The sequence below is a fragment of the Nilaparvata lugens genome, chromosome 8 (assembly GCF_014356525.2).
Source record: "Nilaparvata lugens isolate BPH chromosome 8, ASM1435652v1, whole genome shotgun sequence".
Taxonomy (NCBI): domain Eukaryota; kingdom Metazoa; phylum Arthropoda; class Insecta; order Hemiptera; family Delphacidae; genus Nilaparvata; species Nilaparvata lugens.
Window position 1 is genome coordinate 18,427,103 of NC_052511.1, and position 18,403 is coordinate 18,445,505.

The 18,403-nt window shown below is 33.3% G+C and overlaps 1 protein-coding gene across 3 annotated transcripts; it reads left to right on the top strand.

The window, feature by feature from the left end:
• Positions 1–80: 80 nt before the first annotated feature.
• LOC111063597 (heterogeneous nuclear ribonucleoprotein A1, A2/B1 homolog) lies at positions 81–15,977 on the top strand. Of its 3 annotated transcripts, XM_039434157.1 has the most exons (9): positions 81–242; positions 865–1,007; positions 1,689–1,809; positions 2,455–2,665; positions 3,678–3,878; positions 5,504–5,734; positions 8,280–8,449; positions 13,826–13,909; positions 15,843–15,977. In XM_039434157.1, exons 1-7 carry the CDS (start codon positions 222–224, stop codon positions 8,396–8,398), a joined length of 1,047 nt encoding a protein of 348 aa, XP_039290091.1. In that variant the 5' UTR covers positions 81–221; the 3' UTR covers positions 8,399–8,449; positions 13,826–13,909; positions 15,843–15,977. The 3 variants fall into 3 exon arrangements, with proteins under 3 accessions (XP_039290091.1, XP_022206977.2, XP_022206983.2); XM_022351285.2 differs by lacking the exons at positions 13,826–13,909; positions 15,843–15,977 and adding an exon at positions 9,559–10,603; XM_022351291.2 differs by lacking the exons at positions 13,826–13,909; positions 15,843–15,977 and adding an exon at positions 9,559–10,603 and having other exon boundaries at positions 3,678–3,848.
• Positions 15,978–18,403: the final 2,426 nt, after the last annotated feature.

An 18,403-nucleotide genomic window follows, 5' to 3' on the forward strand; every position in this document is an offset into this window, starting at 1 on the left:
TATCCTCATTTTATATTTCATGATTTGCTTATAATTTTTTATTTTCATAATTTTGACGCTTCCGTTCTCTATTATTTTCTCTACAACCTTCTTCCGCCTTCCATCATTCCATTCTCTCTCTTGTGTTGTGGGACGTTGACCATTGTTTGGTCAGATTTCTTCAATCGAGTTTAGCTGAAATCAAGTCAAATTGACTTGCTTTTTCATAGAATTTATCAACCATGGTGAAGAATGATTATGATGTAAGTTCACTATTACTTATTTATGTTTATTCTATCACTGAAATTTCTTTTGTTGAACCGGTAAAATCAACTTGTGCCGCTTCCTTGTATAAGTTTTACTCTTCGTTTTCTTTGGCTGAATAACTTGATTGTTTGCTCATTGACTTGAAAAATTTAAACAATATTATCAAACGTATTTATTAAGTTGCATAACAATGTTGATGATATTCAATGTTTTGAAACAAATTTGTTTTACAATTTACTGAAATAGTACTAAGTGCATTGCGTTTGTTCACCGGCATACACGTTTCACTGTTCTACTTTCCTAACTAGAATTTAGGCTTGTTCTACTTGAAACTTATTGCCTCGATTGAAGTTGTGACTAAATTTTTACTCATTATTAGTCTAAAGAATGAAATTACCATGTTATATAAACTTGATAATGGAGTTACTAACTTATTTTTCATAATGGCGGTAAATCGTCACTCTGATAACTTATTGCGTATTAAGCTCAGTGGCCTCAATAATCTACTTGTCTTAATGAGATTTAAATTATGGATAATAAAAATTTTTAAGGTAATTTGTGAGTTATACAATTTACATATTAGCCTATCTTATGTGAGAAACGTGTTTTGAATTATAGAGCTCAAAGGAGCCAGAGCATGTTCGCAAACTGTTCATTGGAGGATTGGACTACAAAACAACTGATGATTCATTGAAGAAACATTTTGAACAATGGGGTGAGATCGTCGATGTTGTAGTTATGAAGGACCCAAAAACCAAAAGGTAAAAGTACTTTCTATATAGCCTAATACTATACAATCTTATTGTTTTGTCCACATGTGTATCAGGGTATACAATAATGTAATCATGCAACTATTTCTAATTTGATCACAAGAAACTATTGAATACAAAAATTTGTGTAAAACAAACTCAACATTATTATTAAAGTTAATTTTGTCAGTTAATGCCGGTTAAACTTTAATCGTGATTAATTCCACGAGAACTAATCAGAGAAGCCATAAGAAGACGGCTTCTCTGATTAATTCTCGTGGAATTAATTACAATTAAAATTCAACCGGGCCTTAATGTATATTTGATTAAAATTCAAAATTAATTTTTGAATAACTGATCTTATTTTTCAGTTCAATAACATTTTTAATACCTTCCGCTTCATCAATTACCCACTCTTGTGGGATCGATGGCGTCATAAAAAACTCAAAACACGTAATTCATCTTATACTGTAACCGTTCAGATGGTAGCGATTAGTGACCGCTTTTAGTTGAATTCAAATTATCACCTATGCATTCATTCACACTGTAATAATATGCCTTGTCACACAGCAGCTACCGGACTGTTCTCTTGAAGGCGGCTTCATCCTACTGCGTCACACCATAAGGCAGCTTGTTGAAGAATTTCAAAATATAATTTATAAACTTATATCTAATATCTAAATTGATTTATAGGTCAAGAGGATTTGGATTTATTACCTACTCTGAGGCTAGCTGCGTCGACGATGCACAAAATGCAAGGCCCCACACAGTCGACGGCAGAGTTGTTGAACCCAAAAGAGCAGTCCCTAGAACCGTACGTATTTTCCACTTTGCACCTTGTTTTTATTGTTGGTTTTGATTTAAATAATTATTTGATGTTCAATAATTTATTTGCATGTGTTAGTAGATCAGCACAAAACATTGTTTCTCATGTTTGTGTTTTATAATCTGGTCATCATTGATTGAATAACAATGTCTATTTTCTTTTCTACATTAATATTTTCCTTTCTCACTTTTATTTTGTTGGAAGTAGCCTAATATATCACATACTTTTTTACAGATATAATTAATTTTATCTATTTAATGGAATTATTACTGTAGTCATTTGATAAGAATATTTTCTATTGATAGTGATTATTAAATCAATTAATTCATTTCCTTATAAATGATTTTCATTGAACATGAATAATTATGAACTTCAATTACCTGAAATTTAGCCGGTAACTTGAAGTTATCCTATAACTTATGATGAATATCAAACATCTCAACAAATTTTATGTAGTTTATCTATTGCTTGGAATTAAGTTATTCGATTATTTTCTTTTAAAATTGATTATTGTTGGTGAAATTAATTTATTTGCTCATTGATTGACTGTTATTGAACGTGGAATATTATCAAATTTAGTTACCTGAAAGTTAAATGGTCATTATAAATATTGATTATATTTTGTTGTTTCAGGAAATTGGAAGGCCAGAGAGTGGAGCTACCGTGAAGAAACTTTTCATTGGAGGCTTGAAGGACGAGCATGACGAACATGAAATCAAAGACTACTTCACAAGCTTTGGCAACGTTGTAAACTGCACGGTCATTTGTGACAAGGAGACTGGCAAGAAGAAGGGATTTGGATTTGTTGAATTTGATGACTATGACCCAGTTGATAAGATTTGCTGTAAGTATATTACTTAGCTGAACTTGATTTGAATGAAAGGTTCGAGAATTTCAATGTTTTTTTATTGGTGATCTGGATTTTTGGCCCGGTTGCACAAAAGCCTGTTAGATTTTAATCATGATTGAATCCCACAAGAACTAATTAGAGAAAATATTTTTGAGAAGGCCGTTCTGATTGGCTCTTGTGGCATTTAATCGAGATTAAATTTAGGCTAACAGACTTGTGCAACCGGGTATCAGTATTTTCCAGCTGTTGGATTACTTTATTATATAAACTACTTATTGAAATAACCTGTTCATTGCATAAATTTTAATAGGAAATAGTTCCAATTACCTTTTTTATTATTATTTTTTCTTTGTAATCTCAGCCTTTTTCCACTCAGGTTTTTCCTTCAATGCTCTTCCCCAACACTCCAGTACTCCTTGGATTTCTTCAATACTTGAAAAGACGGCAACTGATATCACTTGATAATGCATGATTTTAAAGATACAGTATTTTTGTAATCTTTTTCTTCTCCTCAGCCTTTTCCTACTCAGGTTTTTCCTCCAATGATCTTCTCCCAACACTCAAGAACTCCTTGGTGTTGAAATTCTTCAATGCTTGAAAAGATGGCAACTGATATCAATTGAAATTGCATGTTTTTGAAGATACAGTATTTTTTCAGAACATCATTTTGCATAAAATGTTTCGCATAACATTTTCTAATTTAAACTGGAAATTGAATTTACTGGTATTTTCATTGATTTGTATTTATAGTTTTATTTAAAACAGTTGTAACGTATTCTTATTAGGAATAAGGTCTTTTATTCCTTTAGGAATAATGTCTTATTAGGTCTTTTATTCAGGGATTTATTCTTATTTGGTTTCAAAACACTCTTAGTTTTGATGATTATTATATTAATTCGCCAGGATAAAGTTTTTCTTCCATTATAATTATGACAGTATTTGGATTTAAACATCTGATCTTAACACTTCAACTTCGATTTACTATACGACCAATTGATATTTTCAGTGCAAGGCTCTCACATAGTGAAAGGCAGACGCATCGATGTGAAGAAAGCATTGAGCAAGGCGGAGATGGCGAAGTTGGGTGGAGGCGGCGGTGACAGGGGAGGCCCGCGAGGAGGTGGAGGCGGTGGATTCGGAGGTGGCGGTCGCGGAGGCGGCGATTGGAATAACTCTGGTAACTTTGGTGGCGGCCCCGCCTGGGGAGGTCTGTAACGCAACTCAATGTGATTCAGATCATTAACATATCGCAAGTTTAAGCTTATGTTTAGGAAGATCTCATTCATTCATGGTCTGTATTATATACGTTGGGAGCCGCATTGTTCATGGAAGACATTCTGAGTGGGTGCTATCACTTTTGTCCATATTTCGAATTTGATGAGTTACTAAAAGTTTTGAAAATTAATATTTTTCAATAAAAAAATTGTCATTAGTTGCTCGAAATAGAGCTTGTCTCAGAGTTAAAATTTGTGAGCAAAACATGTCCTGTATAATATTCAGCTCTGTGTATCAAGATCTGATAAAAATTACAGTTACCAAGCTGTTTATAATATTATTTCATGATGAAACACTGGAATGTTGTCTAGAAACATTCATAATAATATAATATTATAAACAGCTTGGTAACTGTAATTTTTATCAGATCTTGATACACAGAGCTAAATATTATGCATAACACGTTTTGCTCACGAATTTAAACTCTTGAGACATCAATCTATGTCGAGCAACTGATTGCAATTTTTTTATTGAAAAGTATTTATTTTCAAAATGTTCAGTAACTCACCAAATTGGAAATTTGAGTGATTTGAACAGAATTGATAGCTCACCCACTCAGAATACCTTCCATGAATAATGTTGTTCCCAATTTATAATACAGATCATAATGTTTAGTCGCATGTCTCCTATAAACAATGAGAAGGAACTCATTCATTCATTATTTAAAGAAATTATATTGGAAAGCTCATACTATTATTGAATTACTCAATGAACACTGACAGATTTTTTGAAGGCTCTACGTATTATGTTTTAAAATAGTACAATTTAATTTGCCGTCCAATGCAACCGGTCCCAAGTTCTTATCTTCAATGGTTAGTGAGATATTTAAAAAATGCACAATTCAGTTCATTCCATGCAATATCTCAGAAATTATAATAATATATTGAAAAACATTTACTAAATGGATTTTTTGACAGAACTTCTCTTCTAAAAACTTGAATCTTCATTGTACTTGTTTCTTTGTCTCAAAATTTTACAGTTTCTTTAAAGTTTGGACTTTTTTAATAGTTTAAGATTTATTTAGTTCATTTTAAAATTATTTTTTAATTTAATAATACAATTATTGTTTTTTGTTTGTATTAGATTTTAAATTGCAGTGTGATTTAAAAATATGAAAGTAACACATAATTATAATCTAGATACATTGCACTAACGTATAAATTAGAATTGAAACCGTTGTGGGCTTAAGCCTGCGGTACTTTTCTGGAAGTGGGGTTGTTAGGTTGAATGATTAAATAAGTAAAATTTTCAAACTTAGTTCATTAAACTGTCCAAAGTAGAATAACTGATTTAACATTAAAAGTCTTTTTCTATTTTATAAGTTGAGTTATGGTGCAATGGTCAAAACAGAACAATCAGTTACAAAAAATGAAGAAATATAATCAGGTCGATTAAGAAATAGAACTATTGTTATTGATAGTTTTATTGTATGCAATAGATTATTTTTATATATTCCTTAAATAGCTTACAGCTAGGGGGATACTGTCGCACTGGTGAAAATAAATAAATTAAAATAGTACTGTCAAGTGTTTAATTGATTTGATTTGTTGGTTACAGGAAACGCATGGGAGTCTCAGGCAATGGGAGGCGGTGGAGGCGGATGGGGTGGTAACAGTGGAGGCGGCGGAGGTGGATACGGAGGCGGTGGATGGGGAGGCGGTAACAGCGGGGGCGGTGGAGGCGGATACAATGGAGGTGGTTACCAGCAGAGCTACAGTGGTGGACCCATGCGCAGTAGCTATTCCGCAGGCGGTGCCGGTGGAAGGCCTTCGCCTTATGGTGGAAATGGTAAACTTATTTAATGAATCAAACATTTCAATTTTCAATGAAGATTTCTCATTTATAAATGAATTCATTTAATAGATCAACATTCACTCATATAATTTTTTTTAACTGTATTTTTCTCAATTTAGTTTAATATAATATCAATTTTCAAAATTTAATTTATCGATTTTAAATTCAGCGAATTACGCCAGGCCCTCACAAACACAGGCTTAAGCCTACATGTGAGTCTCTCATAACGTAAGGGTATATTTAAATGTACTGTAACTGTACTGTATTATTTGTAATATTGTGAGGATAAAGAAAATTGATTTGATCAATCATTAGAAGAATCTCAAATGAAAATGTGATTTTTCCAAAAATCCAAGGATTTTGGAATTTGTATTAGGCTTATTAATTTTTGATTCCTTTCTACTTGTCTTTCAAATGTCTTGATAATATGAGACAAAGATTGTTTTATTTTTTTAATAATACCTAATTCAAATATAAATTCTATTAACTAAAATTCAAATATAGTAACTTATTTCAAATAGTAACTTGATTCAAATATACATTTTAGCAACTCTTGGATTGCTATGTAACGAATAACTTCAACTCTATGGATGAGTTAAAATTCTAAAACTAGTGGCTCCAATTTGTTGATGAACAATCACTAGTTTTGCATCATTCCTAACAGAAACGTTTGTACTGTGAATCAATACTGTTCTAAACTAGAAGACTTGAGCCCGGTTGCACTAAACCCTTTTGAATTTTTTCACATTAATTGTGATTGAAGGTTGACATACTTTTGTGGAACTTAGTTTTGAAATTTACATCAAAATATCTAGAAATTATAGTGATATTCACGTTTGCATCTTGATTGATCACATTGGCTTGCTATCCTTGCCTGTCATTAAACAAAGCTGATATTTAGCTCTATCTTTTTCCAGCCGCGCACCAATGCCAAATCGTTCATGGTCTACGAAGAAATGTAATGAATTTCCAGAATATTTAATCTCGATTACGAAAATGTATGATTAAATTATGAAAATATACCTATATATTTTCTTGAATAAAATACATTTGAGACGAATCAATTGATATTTCATCAGATATACCGGTACGACTTTAATCACAGCTATCAACTATAGAAGGCTGTGGAAAAAACTTGGCAACTATCTCGTCCTATCATTTCCACTGACTATAGATTCATAGTGGCTGTGCAAAGGCTAAAAATAAACTTTCTACTAGTGATATTTTTCAAATATTCTCGATTTGTATATCATCAAGCTATCAAAATGATAAAGTTTTCTCAGGAAAACATTTTTTTCCGATCATTACTTGTTTAGATATGAGCGCCTAAAGTTTGAATTTTTGGGACAACATTTCAAATTCGGTAAGAGATGAATCCAAGAGATTTAGAGGATTGATTATTTATGGTATTGTGTTGATCTAGTAAAACAAAAATTTTCTGAAAATATCAATTTTTGATAAATTTACTTGAAATTACCAAAAATAAATTTTTGTTGGGTTATTTTAATGGTCATTTTTGGTAAATTGAATAACTTTATCAAATTTAATAACTTAATCAAAAATCTATATTTTCAGAAAATTTTTGTTTTACTAGATCAACAATACCATAAAGAATCAATCCTCTAAATCTCATGGATTTATCTCTTACCGAATTTGAAATGTTCTGTCCCAAAACTTTGAATTTTAGGCGCTCATATCTCAAAAAGTAATGATCGGAAAAAATATTTTCCTGAAAAAACTTTTTCATTTTGATAGCTTGAGATGATATACAAATCGAGAAAAATTGAAAAATATCACCAGTAGAAAGTTTATTTTTAGCCTTTGCACAGCCTTAACAAATACTGATGTACTGTCCTTTTCTATCAAACAACAAAATAGATTGCGCTATCTCTGTCTAGCTTTGCAATGTTGCCCGTTTGCCAAAATATTTGACAGTGACTGTACAAAAGTAAACAAACAATTCTCAGATGCCATTTTTTTTCTTCATTTTATCAAAATACGTTAGTACCCAAGTCGTATAATTGATTTAAAATGTATTTTTGAAACAATGAAATAATTTTTAGACATTACCGTATGAGAAAAAGAAATTAAAATACCTGAAATGACATTTCAGCTGATAACTACAATCCTAGACTTCATCCATGCTTCAGTTAGCCTACACGTATAGGTTAGACCTACTCGTACCGGTATAAATAATATTGAAAGGTTATTTCAGAATTATTTCCATTGAAATTACTTATTTTAAATAGGATTTCTATTTTTCTATGATTTTTAAAAGAAATTGGAATAGAATACCTACCAAATAACTTAATTTCTGTTGTTTTGAAATCTTTCTTCACTGCCATTATAACGTGGACCTCACTATAGGACTATCGGCTTGAGTTAACAGTGAAATTTGGAACATAAATGTGCTATACCATGGGGGTATAGTAATTTTTTAAAGATTTATTTTCTGTATGCTGATTCTAACTTGAGCATCGAGTTGATTAGAATACCGAAGTTCCGTTTTTACAAATGTTGATGTTTTTTATTATTGCAGCTGGCGGTGGTGGAGGTTATGGAGGCGGCGGCGGCGGAGGAGGATATGGCGGAAGCGGTGGAGGTGGCTATGGAGGCGGTGGCAGTGGGGGCGGCTATGGCGGAGGCCGAAGGTACTGAACAACGAGGCTATGATGCCAAGCTGCTGCTGATTCCTATGCTGTGATGAAGGTATACTAACATTTCTCCAATATATAATTACTTGGCAGTTGAAAGTAATGCTCTTGCAAATAACTATTCATAGTTGAATATAATATTCCTACAGATAAAACATTTATAGTTAAAAATAACATTCCTTGAATTGAATCATTCATAGACAGTTGTTGCTTGCAAGGCTCAAGATATTACAAGAAAATTATTTGTAATATTTGAAAGAAAACGGCAAATATTAACCGAAAATTGAATCCAACCCATATTATGTTGATTGGAATTTGAAATGAAACTGTTGAAGAATCAATTCTATGAACGGTTGCTCCACCCACCATTTTGAAAATAGGCACACTCAGAATCAGATAGACCTACATGTGTTCATCCCTCAAAATCAATTCAATTCCACATATTGGAATGAATTCATACACAACTGAACTGTGACAAGAATACATGAACTTTGCATGCAACACTTTGATATTTCTAAGGAGTATATTAATATATTTTTTGAAGGTTTGAAGCTTGTTGGGTAGTTCCAGTGCTATAATATTTTCAAGTTGTAGTTCCTCATATTTACGTTAAAATAGATTTGGTTGTAGGAAATTCAATTAATGGCAGTACTGTGTTGACACATGTATGTGTTCACGTGCTTACACTTCATGATAACATTGAAATAAATGACTTTTTTAATAGTATCATGATTGAACGTACCTACCTACTAGTTTTGATAGCGTTACATGCTTTCCATAAAAATATTAGCCAAACTTTGACATTACATTTCTTGGTGTATGAGAGCTAGTTTCATATACATATCACAATAAAATGATACTTTTCATGAGAAAACAAGTTTTCAAGCCGATTGATTGCGTAGAAAACCTGGAAGGGGTCTGGATGATTGAGAGAAAATATCAACTTATTGTTTTCCCCGAATTGTAATGTTGTAGGCCATGTAGTTCTCTATTGTCCTCAATATTACTAATCTGAGTTCCTTCAAATCAATTAATTTTCCAATCAACTGTTGAAAACATTGTAGCAATTTGAGTACGGTACTGTAGTTATTTTGTAAGTTTAGACAGGATTAATTACCAATTGTACATTGTCGATTAATTTATTATTTTATATGCGCTATTCAGGTCTCTGATGCAAGGATAGAAAGAACCGAATGAGAGGATTGTAGCCTAGGAAAGAGAAATCAAGTTAAGAAAAGTAGAAGATTGCAAGGCAGGCAGACTAGGAAGCAGTTGAAGTGAGGGACTTAGGCTGATCAGGCAGGATATTTAGACAGGAGTCACCTCACCACCGTCCACAGTATATCCGCAATATAGTTTGAGGGATTTTCATCACAACTAGGAATTTAGCACTTGACTAACGTATTGTGTAAGAACTTTAAGATATATTATAAACTATCAAAGTAGATGTTAATTTGTTAGTGTAATCATTGAAGTCATTTTGTGAACTATCTCATAGAAAACTATTTCCATTGAGTTTTTTTTGAAATCAGGAATTTTTTATACAAACTTGGATTAATTTATGTTTCCTAATTGTTAGTCGATCTAGTATTATGTCTGTAATTTTTATATGGTGGATTATATTTGATTTTCGTTAAGATGGAAGCTGTTAGCAGTTTCTTTAGTAGTAGGATTACTCAAATGTGTTTTCCATTTTAATACAGTAAGGAATGAATCCCTTAATTCAGAAATATATCTAGATTAATTGTAATATGAGAACTTTTTACCAAAAGACACAAGCTGGTCTTGTGGAAAATAAATTTGAGAAGTAATTTAACATCATGACAAGTATCTTGATTTGATATAGTTATTGTTTCATGAAGGTTCATGGAAAATACCCTGTATGTTTTTAGATGTTGACTAGAATGGCTTATATTGTACTTTCGTCTTAACTTCCATAAATATTACAGAAACACAATTACTTCACATTTAATTTAATCAATTTCACACCAATTCTTGATGAAAAACGAAACCGTTTAGCTAAGATAAAAAATATTAAGATAAACACCTGTGATAATTAAGGCAACCTTCCATTAAAATTGCAAGTTTTATAATTGAACCAATTGGAAGAATGTAAATTCCATCTATGTTAGGAATTTGTCATGCTCCATAACCTCAAAGTATTATTTGATGAATGTATTGAGTAAAATAAACTTTCCTTGTCACAATAGTGTAATCATTTATTTCGTAGTAGTTTGTATCAGAACATTTTGTTTTTACTCCAGTAGTAGCTCTTATTAGATGGATTTCTATAAAACATTATTGTTTTATTCGTTGGCTCTTGAATCAATTTCATTGCCGTAATGGAATGATTTTCAGACAATGATGATGAAGTAATTTTCAAGTTCCTATACTAGAAAAAATAATGAAAAGTTGATGATTCGAGGGAAATGATACTCATGAATATGAATCTTTTATCAGATAAGAAATCATGGATTTTACCACCTGTTCTCAGGCTCTCAACTAAATCCAGCTCATATCATATCGCTCAAATACACACATGTGCTTGATCTACAAAAAACATTTTTCACATCTTGATGATGAATAAGAATAATTTTCACTAATACTACAAATTAATGTACTTGTCCTTAGAAGCAAGACAACTCGTTTACTTTTGCATCACTATGAACCAACACATAAGTATTTTTAGTGTAGTTGATGTTTTCTTTTAGAAGAGAACCAGTTTCACATATCAATATCCAATTAAGTTTCTTATGTTTCCCAAATCCAGAAAAATAATAGAAACGAAGAAAATTATTGGAAAGGGTTAATTCAATCTCAGAAAATGAAGAATATCATCATTAGGTAAGTAAAAATAATTTGAGCTATGGACTATCTCTAGAATATTTTTTCCATTCACATTAATCTTCTTACAGCTAAATACGGTTCTCTATTGATGAATTACTTTACTGTATTTGGTACATAAATACTTTGCATGATTCTTTCTTGAACATGATTTATTTCCTACTAGCAGGTAACCCGTGCTCCGCAAGGGTCTAATTAATAACTTGACCTACTGGATTCTTGAATAATTTAATATAGGCCTATAACCATCCTCGGCGAATTGAGAATTGTCAAGCTAATCAGTCCAGTAGTGATGATACGTCATCTGATAGTGAATTTTCTATCCCGTACGTGTATAAGCCAATTATTTCCTTCATTATATTGAAGATAGATTATAGATAGATAATCTGAAAAGGTCATAAATATTGATTTTCGGAGTACGAAACGATAAAATTAGAATTCCTCTATCTTTTTGTGTAGTTGAGAAGTTGTGGTAATTATTCATATTGAATGGAAAAGACTAAAAAATTGTCAAAAAACCACTGATTTATTGATAATTAGAAAGACCGGTTTCGGTTATTACACAATTTTCAATCTCTGATAAACTAAATACAAGAGCAGATTCTGCTGCTCTTGTATTTAGTTTTAGTTTATCAGAGATTGAAAATGGTGTAATAACCAAAACCGGTCTTTCTAATTATCAATAAATCAGTGGTTTTTTGACAATTTCTTAGTCTTTTTCATTCAATTCCTCTATCGGTACCGTACCATCATAAATTGAAACAAGCTTCCAGTACATTGAGTTTATAATTTGTACAAATGCATAACAAATAACACAAACAAATTATTTTGTAGAAATAGAATGAATCTATGATATTTGCCAGCAGGTCAGGTATATTAGTCTATAGTAGGTAGAGTAAGGTACTAGGGAACTAGAATGTATTAGCCTGAAGGTTACAGGAGGATAAACTTTTTTGGAATGGTCTCGAATCTAGAATGATTCTCTTCATAAGGCACAAAAATGCATGCATGCGCACTGTGCATTTTTTTATTCAATTGTCTTTCAATGAGGAATAAATTTGTAACAAATTTTTACCAGTTTTCAGTCTTGAAGCAGTGGTTCTCAAAAGTTTTACTTTCGGCCTCCCTTGAAGTCTGACTTTTCAATTTCTCCCCTTCCCTCTCATTGTAGTTTATTTGAAATATATTAGAAAGTGTTACAAAACTTTTACTAATTAGAGAAAATATGTATAATTTTGATGGTAAAACTAAAATAAGGTTAGTCTAGAATAAGGAGAAATTGCATGTGTCACCACAGAATATCACGAGGCTACAAATTGAAGTACTGTCAAATATTTTTCCTTTTTGTGTATTCACGCTCTGCAGCCTAAGGCTACAAATCAAAGTACTATAAAATATAGATAGATTGTATTATTTTGATGGTAAACTAAAATTAGGTTAGTCTAGTATTCCCCTTTCAATTTCGTGAAAGGAGAAATCGTTGTCACCACAGAATTCCACGAGACTACAAATCAAAGTACTGTCAAATAGCTTTCCCCTTTTCTGTGTTCTCGCTTCTTCTGAGATGCTTCAAAGTCCCCAATCTGAGAACCATTGTTTTTCAAATGGAACCAATCTTGATTATACAAACTGCAGTACTCCTGTTAACCTGTTTTTTATGAGATTCACTCTATATTGTCGGCATTCTTTATGACACCAACGTTTGCCATTTAACCAAAGCTAACAGTATGAAGCGAATCTCAGTAGATATAATGTACAAATGATTCATTTTTCACAAATAAAAAATGAATGTTTACACTAACAAATAAAAAAATAAATATCTCTTTGGTAACAATATCTCTTTTTTTCTCTGGTATGTGGTTATTCAAACAGTGAAAATTCAAAAAGTGGAAAACAAAATAATTCACACAGTAAGAATTCAGTATTTGAATTCAAAATGATTCAAACAGTGGTGATTCAAAAACTGAAGATTGAACTAGTTCTAAAATGTTTTATTTGTCAATCTTCCGGAAGTCGCGCCCTACTCAATCAAACGAGCAGTCGCGTGTTGTAATTTTTACAACATCCTATTTTCTATGTGTTATGTACTCTGTTTACTGTCTAAACATATTAATTGATTGTATAATTAATATTTCCATCTCATTGGGTTATTTTTCGCCTATGAACATTTGCATGATTACCTTTTCATAGCCCAATAAAGGTATACCAAGCAAAGCCAACAATTCTGTGTTATTGGTTCGTTGGCAGTCTCTTTCCCTATCATATGCACTACTTATGCACTGTCGCGACTAAATGGCACCTAAATACTGAGCCATTGCTCGTTTGATACTGCAACTCAGTGGAGTTATGGGGAGAAAGTTTTGGAATGCATAGGTGACTCATTCACTGACACCACCCCATTCAATAGGTTTGTGCAGAAAAAAAACTGACACTGATGTACTTTTTACAACAGTGCGACTTCCGGATGGTTGAATATCTATATTGATCATTTGTACATTATGAGTTGTCAGTGATATAATATTATGTCAACTATTCAAGAAATATCAACTGGTTTGTATGAATGTACAGTACAATTCTCTGAATACAGATGTCACTGATCCAACTAAGGCGAATACTGAGATGATACCATGGAAGATTGTACTTGATCCAGTGCGGTACTCTTCAAGACCAGGTAACTAAAGTATTACTCAATTCTATTATCAAATAGGGTGAAGCTAGCCACCATGGTAGCCAACGTCTGGAAGCGGACAGGCACATGAAGAAGAAGAAGAAGGTAGTAAGTAGCATTATCAAATGCTACTAGTCTACAAATTCGTAGATTATTTTTTTTCAAGCTACAAGTTCATTCTTTAGTCCTTGCTCAGATGGTCTAAATATCTGTCATTATCTGATTCATTTCATTTGCTAGGTCATTTGAAAATCTATTCTTATTTGGTTTTATTGAGAACCTATTAACATCTCATTGACACTGTTCTGAGTCTGAGCAAATAGGCATCCACTTCATCGAGATCTCAGTTGATCAAGAATTAGCGTGAGTAGGTAGGCAACTCCAGTATGTCCAGTTCTTTCTGGGAAGAGTACATCTTAACTTCTGAATTGTAGCCTACTAGAGAACATTATTTGATTGGTTCCTGCTCTTAATGCTTTTGTCCACAAACATTAATTTTCAAGAATGATTCATTTATTTTCTGCTGGATTGAGAAAATGGTATCTTCTAAATCTACAAAATTATAACAATTGCTACAATAATAAAACTAAGTACAGTGAATAATCAGTTATTTAGTTTATGATTTTAAGTTGATTGCCGTGTTAGTCTTAACTTTTCCTCCATGGCCTGGTTCCACAAGAGTGCAACCTGGTCGGGGCATCGAAGTCTGTTGAATTTTAAGGCTAGGCTCACACCAGTTAGACAAGACATGATTAGACAAGTTTAGTAGTCAAAAGCTACAAGTGTTTGAAATTTTGATCCTTGAGGTGTCCTTATGCGCGCCTCTCCACCAGGAAATACTAAAATGAAGTGCATCTAACGGGTGATTCTCATAGAACATAATCTCATGAACTTATGTCATTGTGCGAGATATCAATGTGAGGACAATGTAGTTGGTGATGATGGTTGAAGCTGAAAATTAAGTGTTTTTCACAATACAAGGAGCATTGTTGTCAAGTATACCTGGAAATCTATTTGAGATACAGCGCTCTACCTGATCTCAGATTGTAGTGCACAAAAATACGCCCAGAGGGATTTTGAATTATACCTGTACATCTAAATGATAGCAATCTGAAGATATTGTTGATCAAAAACTTAAATTCAGAATTGATTTTTTTCTTTAAGTTTTACTCATTTTTGAAAAATCATAACTCAGTAGGTACTCATTTGAAATAGAGAGTTTTGATTGATCTCATTTAATTCAGAATTTTATAATCTAATCAAAGGTGAGAGCGAATTTTCCTGTCCGATTACTGGATTTGGCAGAAATAGCTGAAAACTGGAAAATGAACCGAAAATACGAGGTTTCTGGGCTAACCTGTATCTAGCACAAGGAAATTTTGCATAAAGAAATTGGTTCTGGACTTCTCTCATGTATCCAAATAATATATTAAAAAATCAGAACTACAGCAACTATGTGAAGTATTGTGACTAGTCTTGTCTTGACTAACCGGTGTACGCCCAGTCTAACTTTTATTAGGTGCTAGTTGAAGACCTTTCCCGCTTCTTTGTTTGGTTCTCGTGGCATTTAACCGTCATTTAATCACAGTTAAAATTTAACAGACTTGTGCAACAGGCCCATGAGTTTCATGCTCTGCAATAAATTGTATTTGGTTTCTATAGTGAGTTCCACGTTATAATGACAGTATTTGATCAACTTTGGTTTCGCTATCCTTGTCCATCATTTGACAAAGGTACTATCCTTTTCTAGGTCCACAACTATGACAATTATGTTTTTGACAGTGTAGAAATATAATTAATTAATGCAGAGAATCGGCATCGCTATTCTTCTATCTTTATTCACTGCCATTATAACGTGGACCACACTTTATTCGAAAAATATCAACCACTTTCATGAAAAAACTCAATTTTAATAATCTTTTTTATTTTTTCGCAGTTGGGAGTTTGGTTCCAGAATCGACGGACGAAATAAACGAATACAGCAAGAGGAAGTGGTAAAGGCTCATCAACCAATAAGAACTCTCACCACGTGATAAATGGAAGCAGGAAACGCCTCAGCTATAGGGGCAGAGTCAGCAGAATCATCAGTGAACCTTAAAGTTTTGCACTTGTATGTTACAACAGACCAAAGTTAGTGGACTAAGGGCCGTTTGCACAGTAACAGTTTAAACCAAATTTAATTTTAAACTAGATTAAATCCGTATCAAGTCTAGTTTGTTATAATGTGTTACATTTTGAGTTTAAGCAACCAGCTGATTAAATCGAGTTTAAGCTTTGACTGTGCAAACGGCCCTAATTATTGTTGTCAGCACTCACTTTGCATAGGAAATAATTTTCTTCTGAGTCAGAAATAGCACTCACATTATTAACCACATGACTTGGATATTACTACAGTATCATCTTGTTCATTATCAACAGCTCGCTCTGACCTATTTCCACAATATTAATTTGGCAAAGTGATTCAGCCGACCACAATTATTACACTTTTTATTAAAAGCTGGACAACGATACCTATGATTTTGGCCACACTTATGACACACATCTGGAGATAACTTAGAATTATGCTGACCTTGATTTGGAAAATGTTCTTGTATTTTATTCGAGGAGACAAACATTGACGTACCGCTAACCGCTGATTGATTATGTTCATTAGCCCTTTCACCATATCCTCTTCTCCCAGGCTGAACGAATAGGTTAGGACGTGATGATGACTGTGAACTGAAATTTTTTTCACACAAGAACTTACTGGCACTGACACATTGGTAGAAGACTGTTCCAAAATTTTCGCATGAGATTGAGTTAACTCGAATGATTTACAAATCTTGAGAACCTTGTCCAAGATTACATAACTTTCTTGAAGGAGTCGTTCTTTCATATACATATTATTTTTATTTAGTCCACATATTTATTTCTTTAGCGTATGGCAGTATACACAACACATTTATGATCACAAAATTCGAAAAAAAAGAAAACAATAGAAAATTCATATATAAAACGAATGAAAATATCTTAGTCACTTTTGACCTGGAAATTAGAGGCATGCTTCCAGGGTATTTAAGTAGGCTATTGATGCTGGTTTAGCCACCAGGAAATCTTCATGTGCACCCGTGTATGCTGATCTGGGACACTCCTCCACTATGTGTCTCACAGTCTGGACTGCTCCACACTCACAGAAAGGGGAGTCAGCCTTCCCCCACTTATGCATCAGATAGGCACATCTACCATGATGAGTTCGTACCCTATTCAATGCCGACCATGTTTTACGAGGCAAATCGAAGCCTGGTGGCCTTTTGGCTACAAATGGGATGTCAATGTTCTGCTTTGCTGACCACGCTTGTTGCCAGGCCTCATTTAAACGGAACCTGAATCTAAGGCTGTAATTGCCGTCCTAACCGGTGGCTTACGAGATTGCAGACGGCTCTGATTGGCATCTTGTATATCCTCATGTATTGGCAGGCTTCGATTTTCCTGTATCTTCTTGTACTCTCTAGTGAGGGCATTCATGCGTCGAAGATTTGGGGGTGGGATGTGACTCAACACCGGGAGCCATTCCACAGGGGTAGATTTCAGAACACCACCTATCATTCTCATTGAGTTATTTAGCTGAACATCAACCCTATGAACATGAGAGCTATTCATCCAGACTGGAGCACAGTACTCAGCAGCTGAAAAGACAAGGCTTAGGGCTGTAGAGCGTAATGTAGATGCTGAAGCTCCCCATGATGTTCCGCAAAGTTTTTGCATAATATTGTTTCGGGTTTTTAGTCTTTCTGCTGTCTTTGTTAGGTGCTCTTTGAATGAAAGTGTCCTATCAAGTATCACGCCCAAATATTTTGGAGCCTTATTGTGTTTAAGGCTTCTATTCTCGAATTGAATTCTTAGCTCTCTGTTAGCTTCTCTATTGTTCAGGTGGAAGCATGCAACTTCTGTTTTGCTGGCATTTGGTTGGAGACGCCATCTTCGAAAGTACCTACCCATCTCTCTCAAGTCATCTGTAAGAATTTTCTCTGACTCTTCAAATGATTTACACTGTGTTGATAATACCCAGTCATCAGCATAGCCATGTTTTCTAGACAAGGTTTCTGGCATGTCAGCAATATACAGACTGAACAAGAGAGGGGCAAGAACTGAGCCCTGAGGCAGACCATTCTTAAGTTTTCTTTGTGAGCTTATATCAGATCCAATGATGACTTATTGGATCACTTACTGATCACTTACAATGATGACTGTGCATATTATTCACAAGACGAGCTGTTATTTTACACTTGATCACTTTTAGGAGCTTATAGATCATACCTTCTCTCCAAACAGTGTCATAAGCTGCTGATAGATCGATAAAGGCAACAGATGTTTTCAATTTCTTCTGGAAACCAGCTTCAATGCATGTTGTAAGTGATAGAACTTGATCAACACAGCTCCTGTTTGGTCTGAACCCAGCCTGCTCAACAGGTATGATTTCAAATATTTTCTGGCATACTCTATTATAGATTAGCCTCT

What these genes read in the sequence shown, in the direction of transcription:
- LOC111063597 (XM_039434157.1), top strand. Translation starts at nt 222, where the DNA reads ATGGTGAAGAATGATTATGAT. An exon ending in AAGGACCCAAAAACCAAAAG is followed by an intron (nt 1,008 to 1,688) that starts GTAAAAGTACTT and finishes ATTGATTTATAG; the next exon opens with GTCAAGAGGATTTGGATTTA. An exon ending in AAAGAGCAGTCCCTAGAACC is followed by an intron (nt 1,810 to 2,454) that starts GTACGTATTTTC and finishes TTGTTGTTTCAG; the next exon opens with GAAATTGGAAGGCCAGAGAG.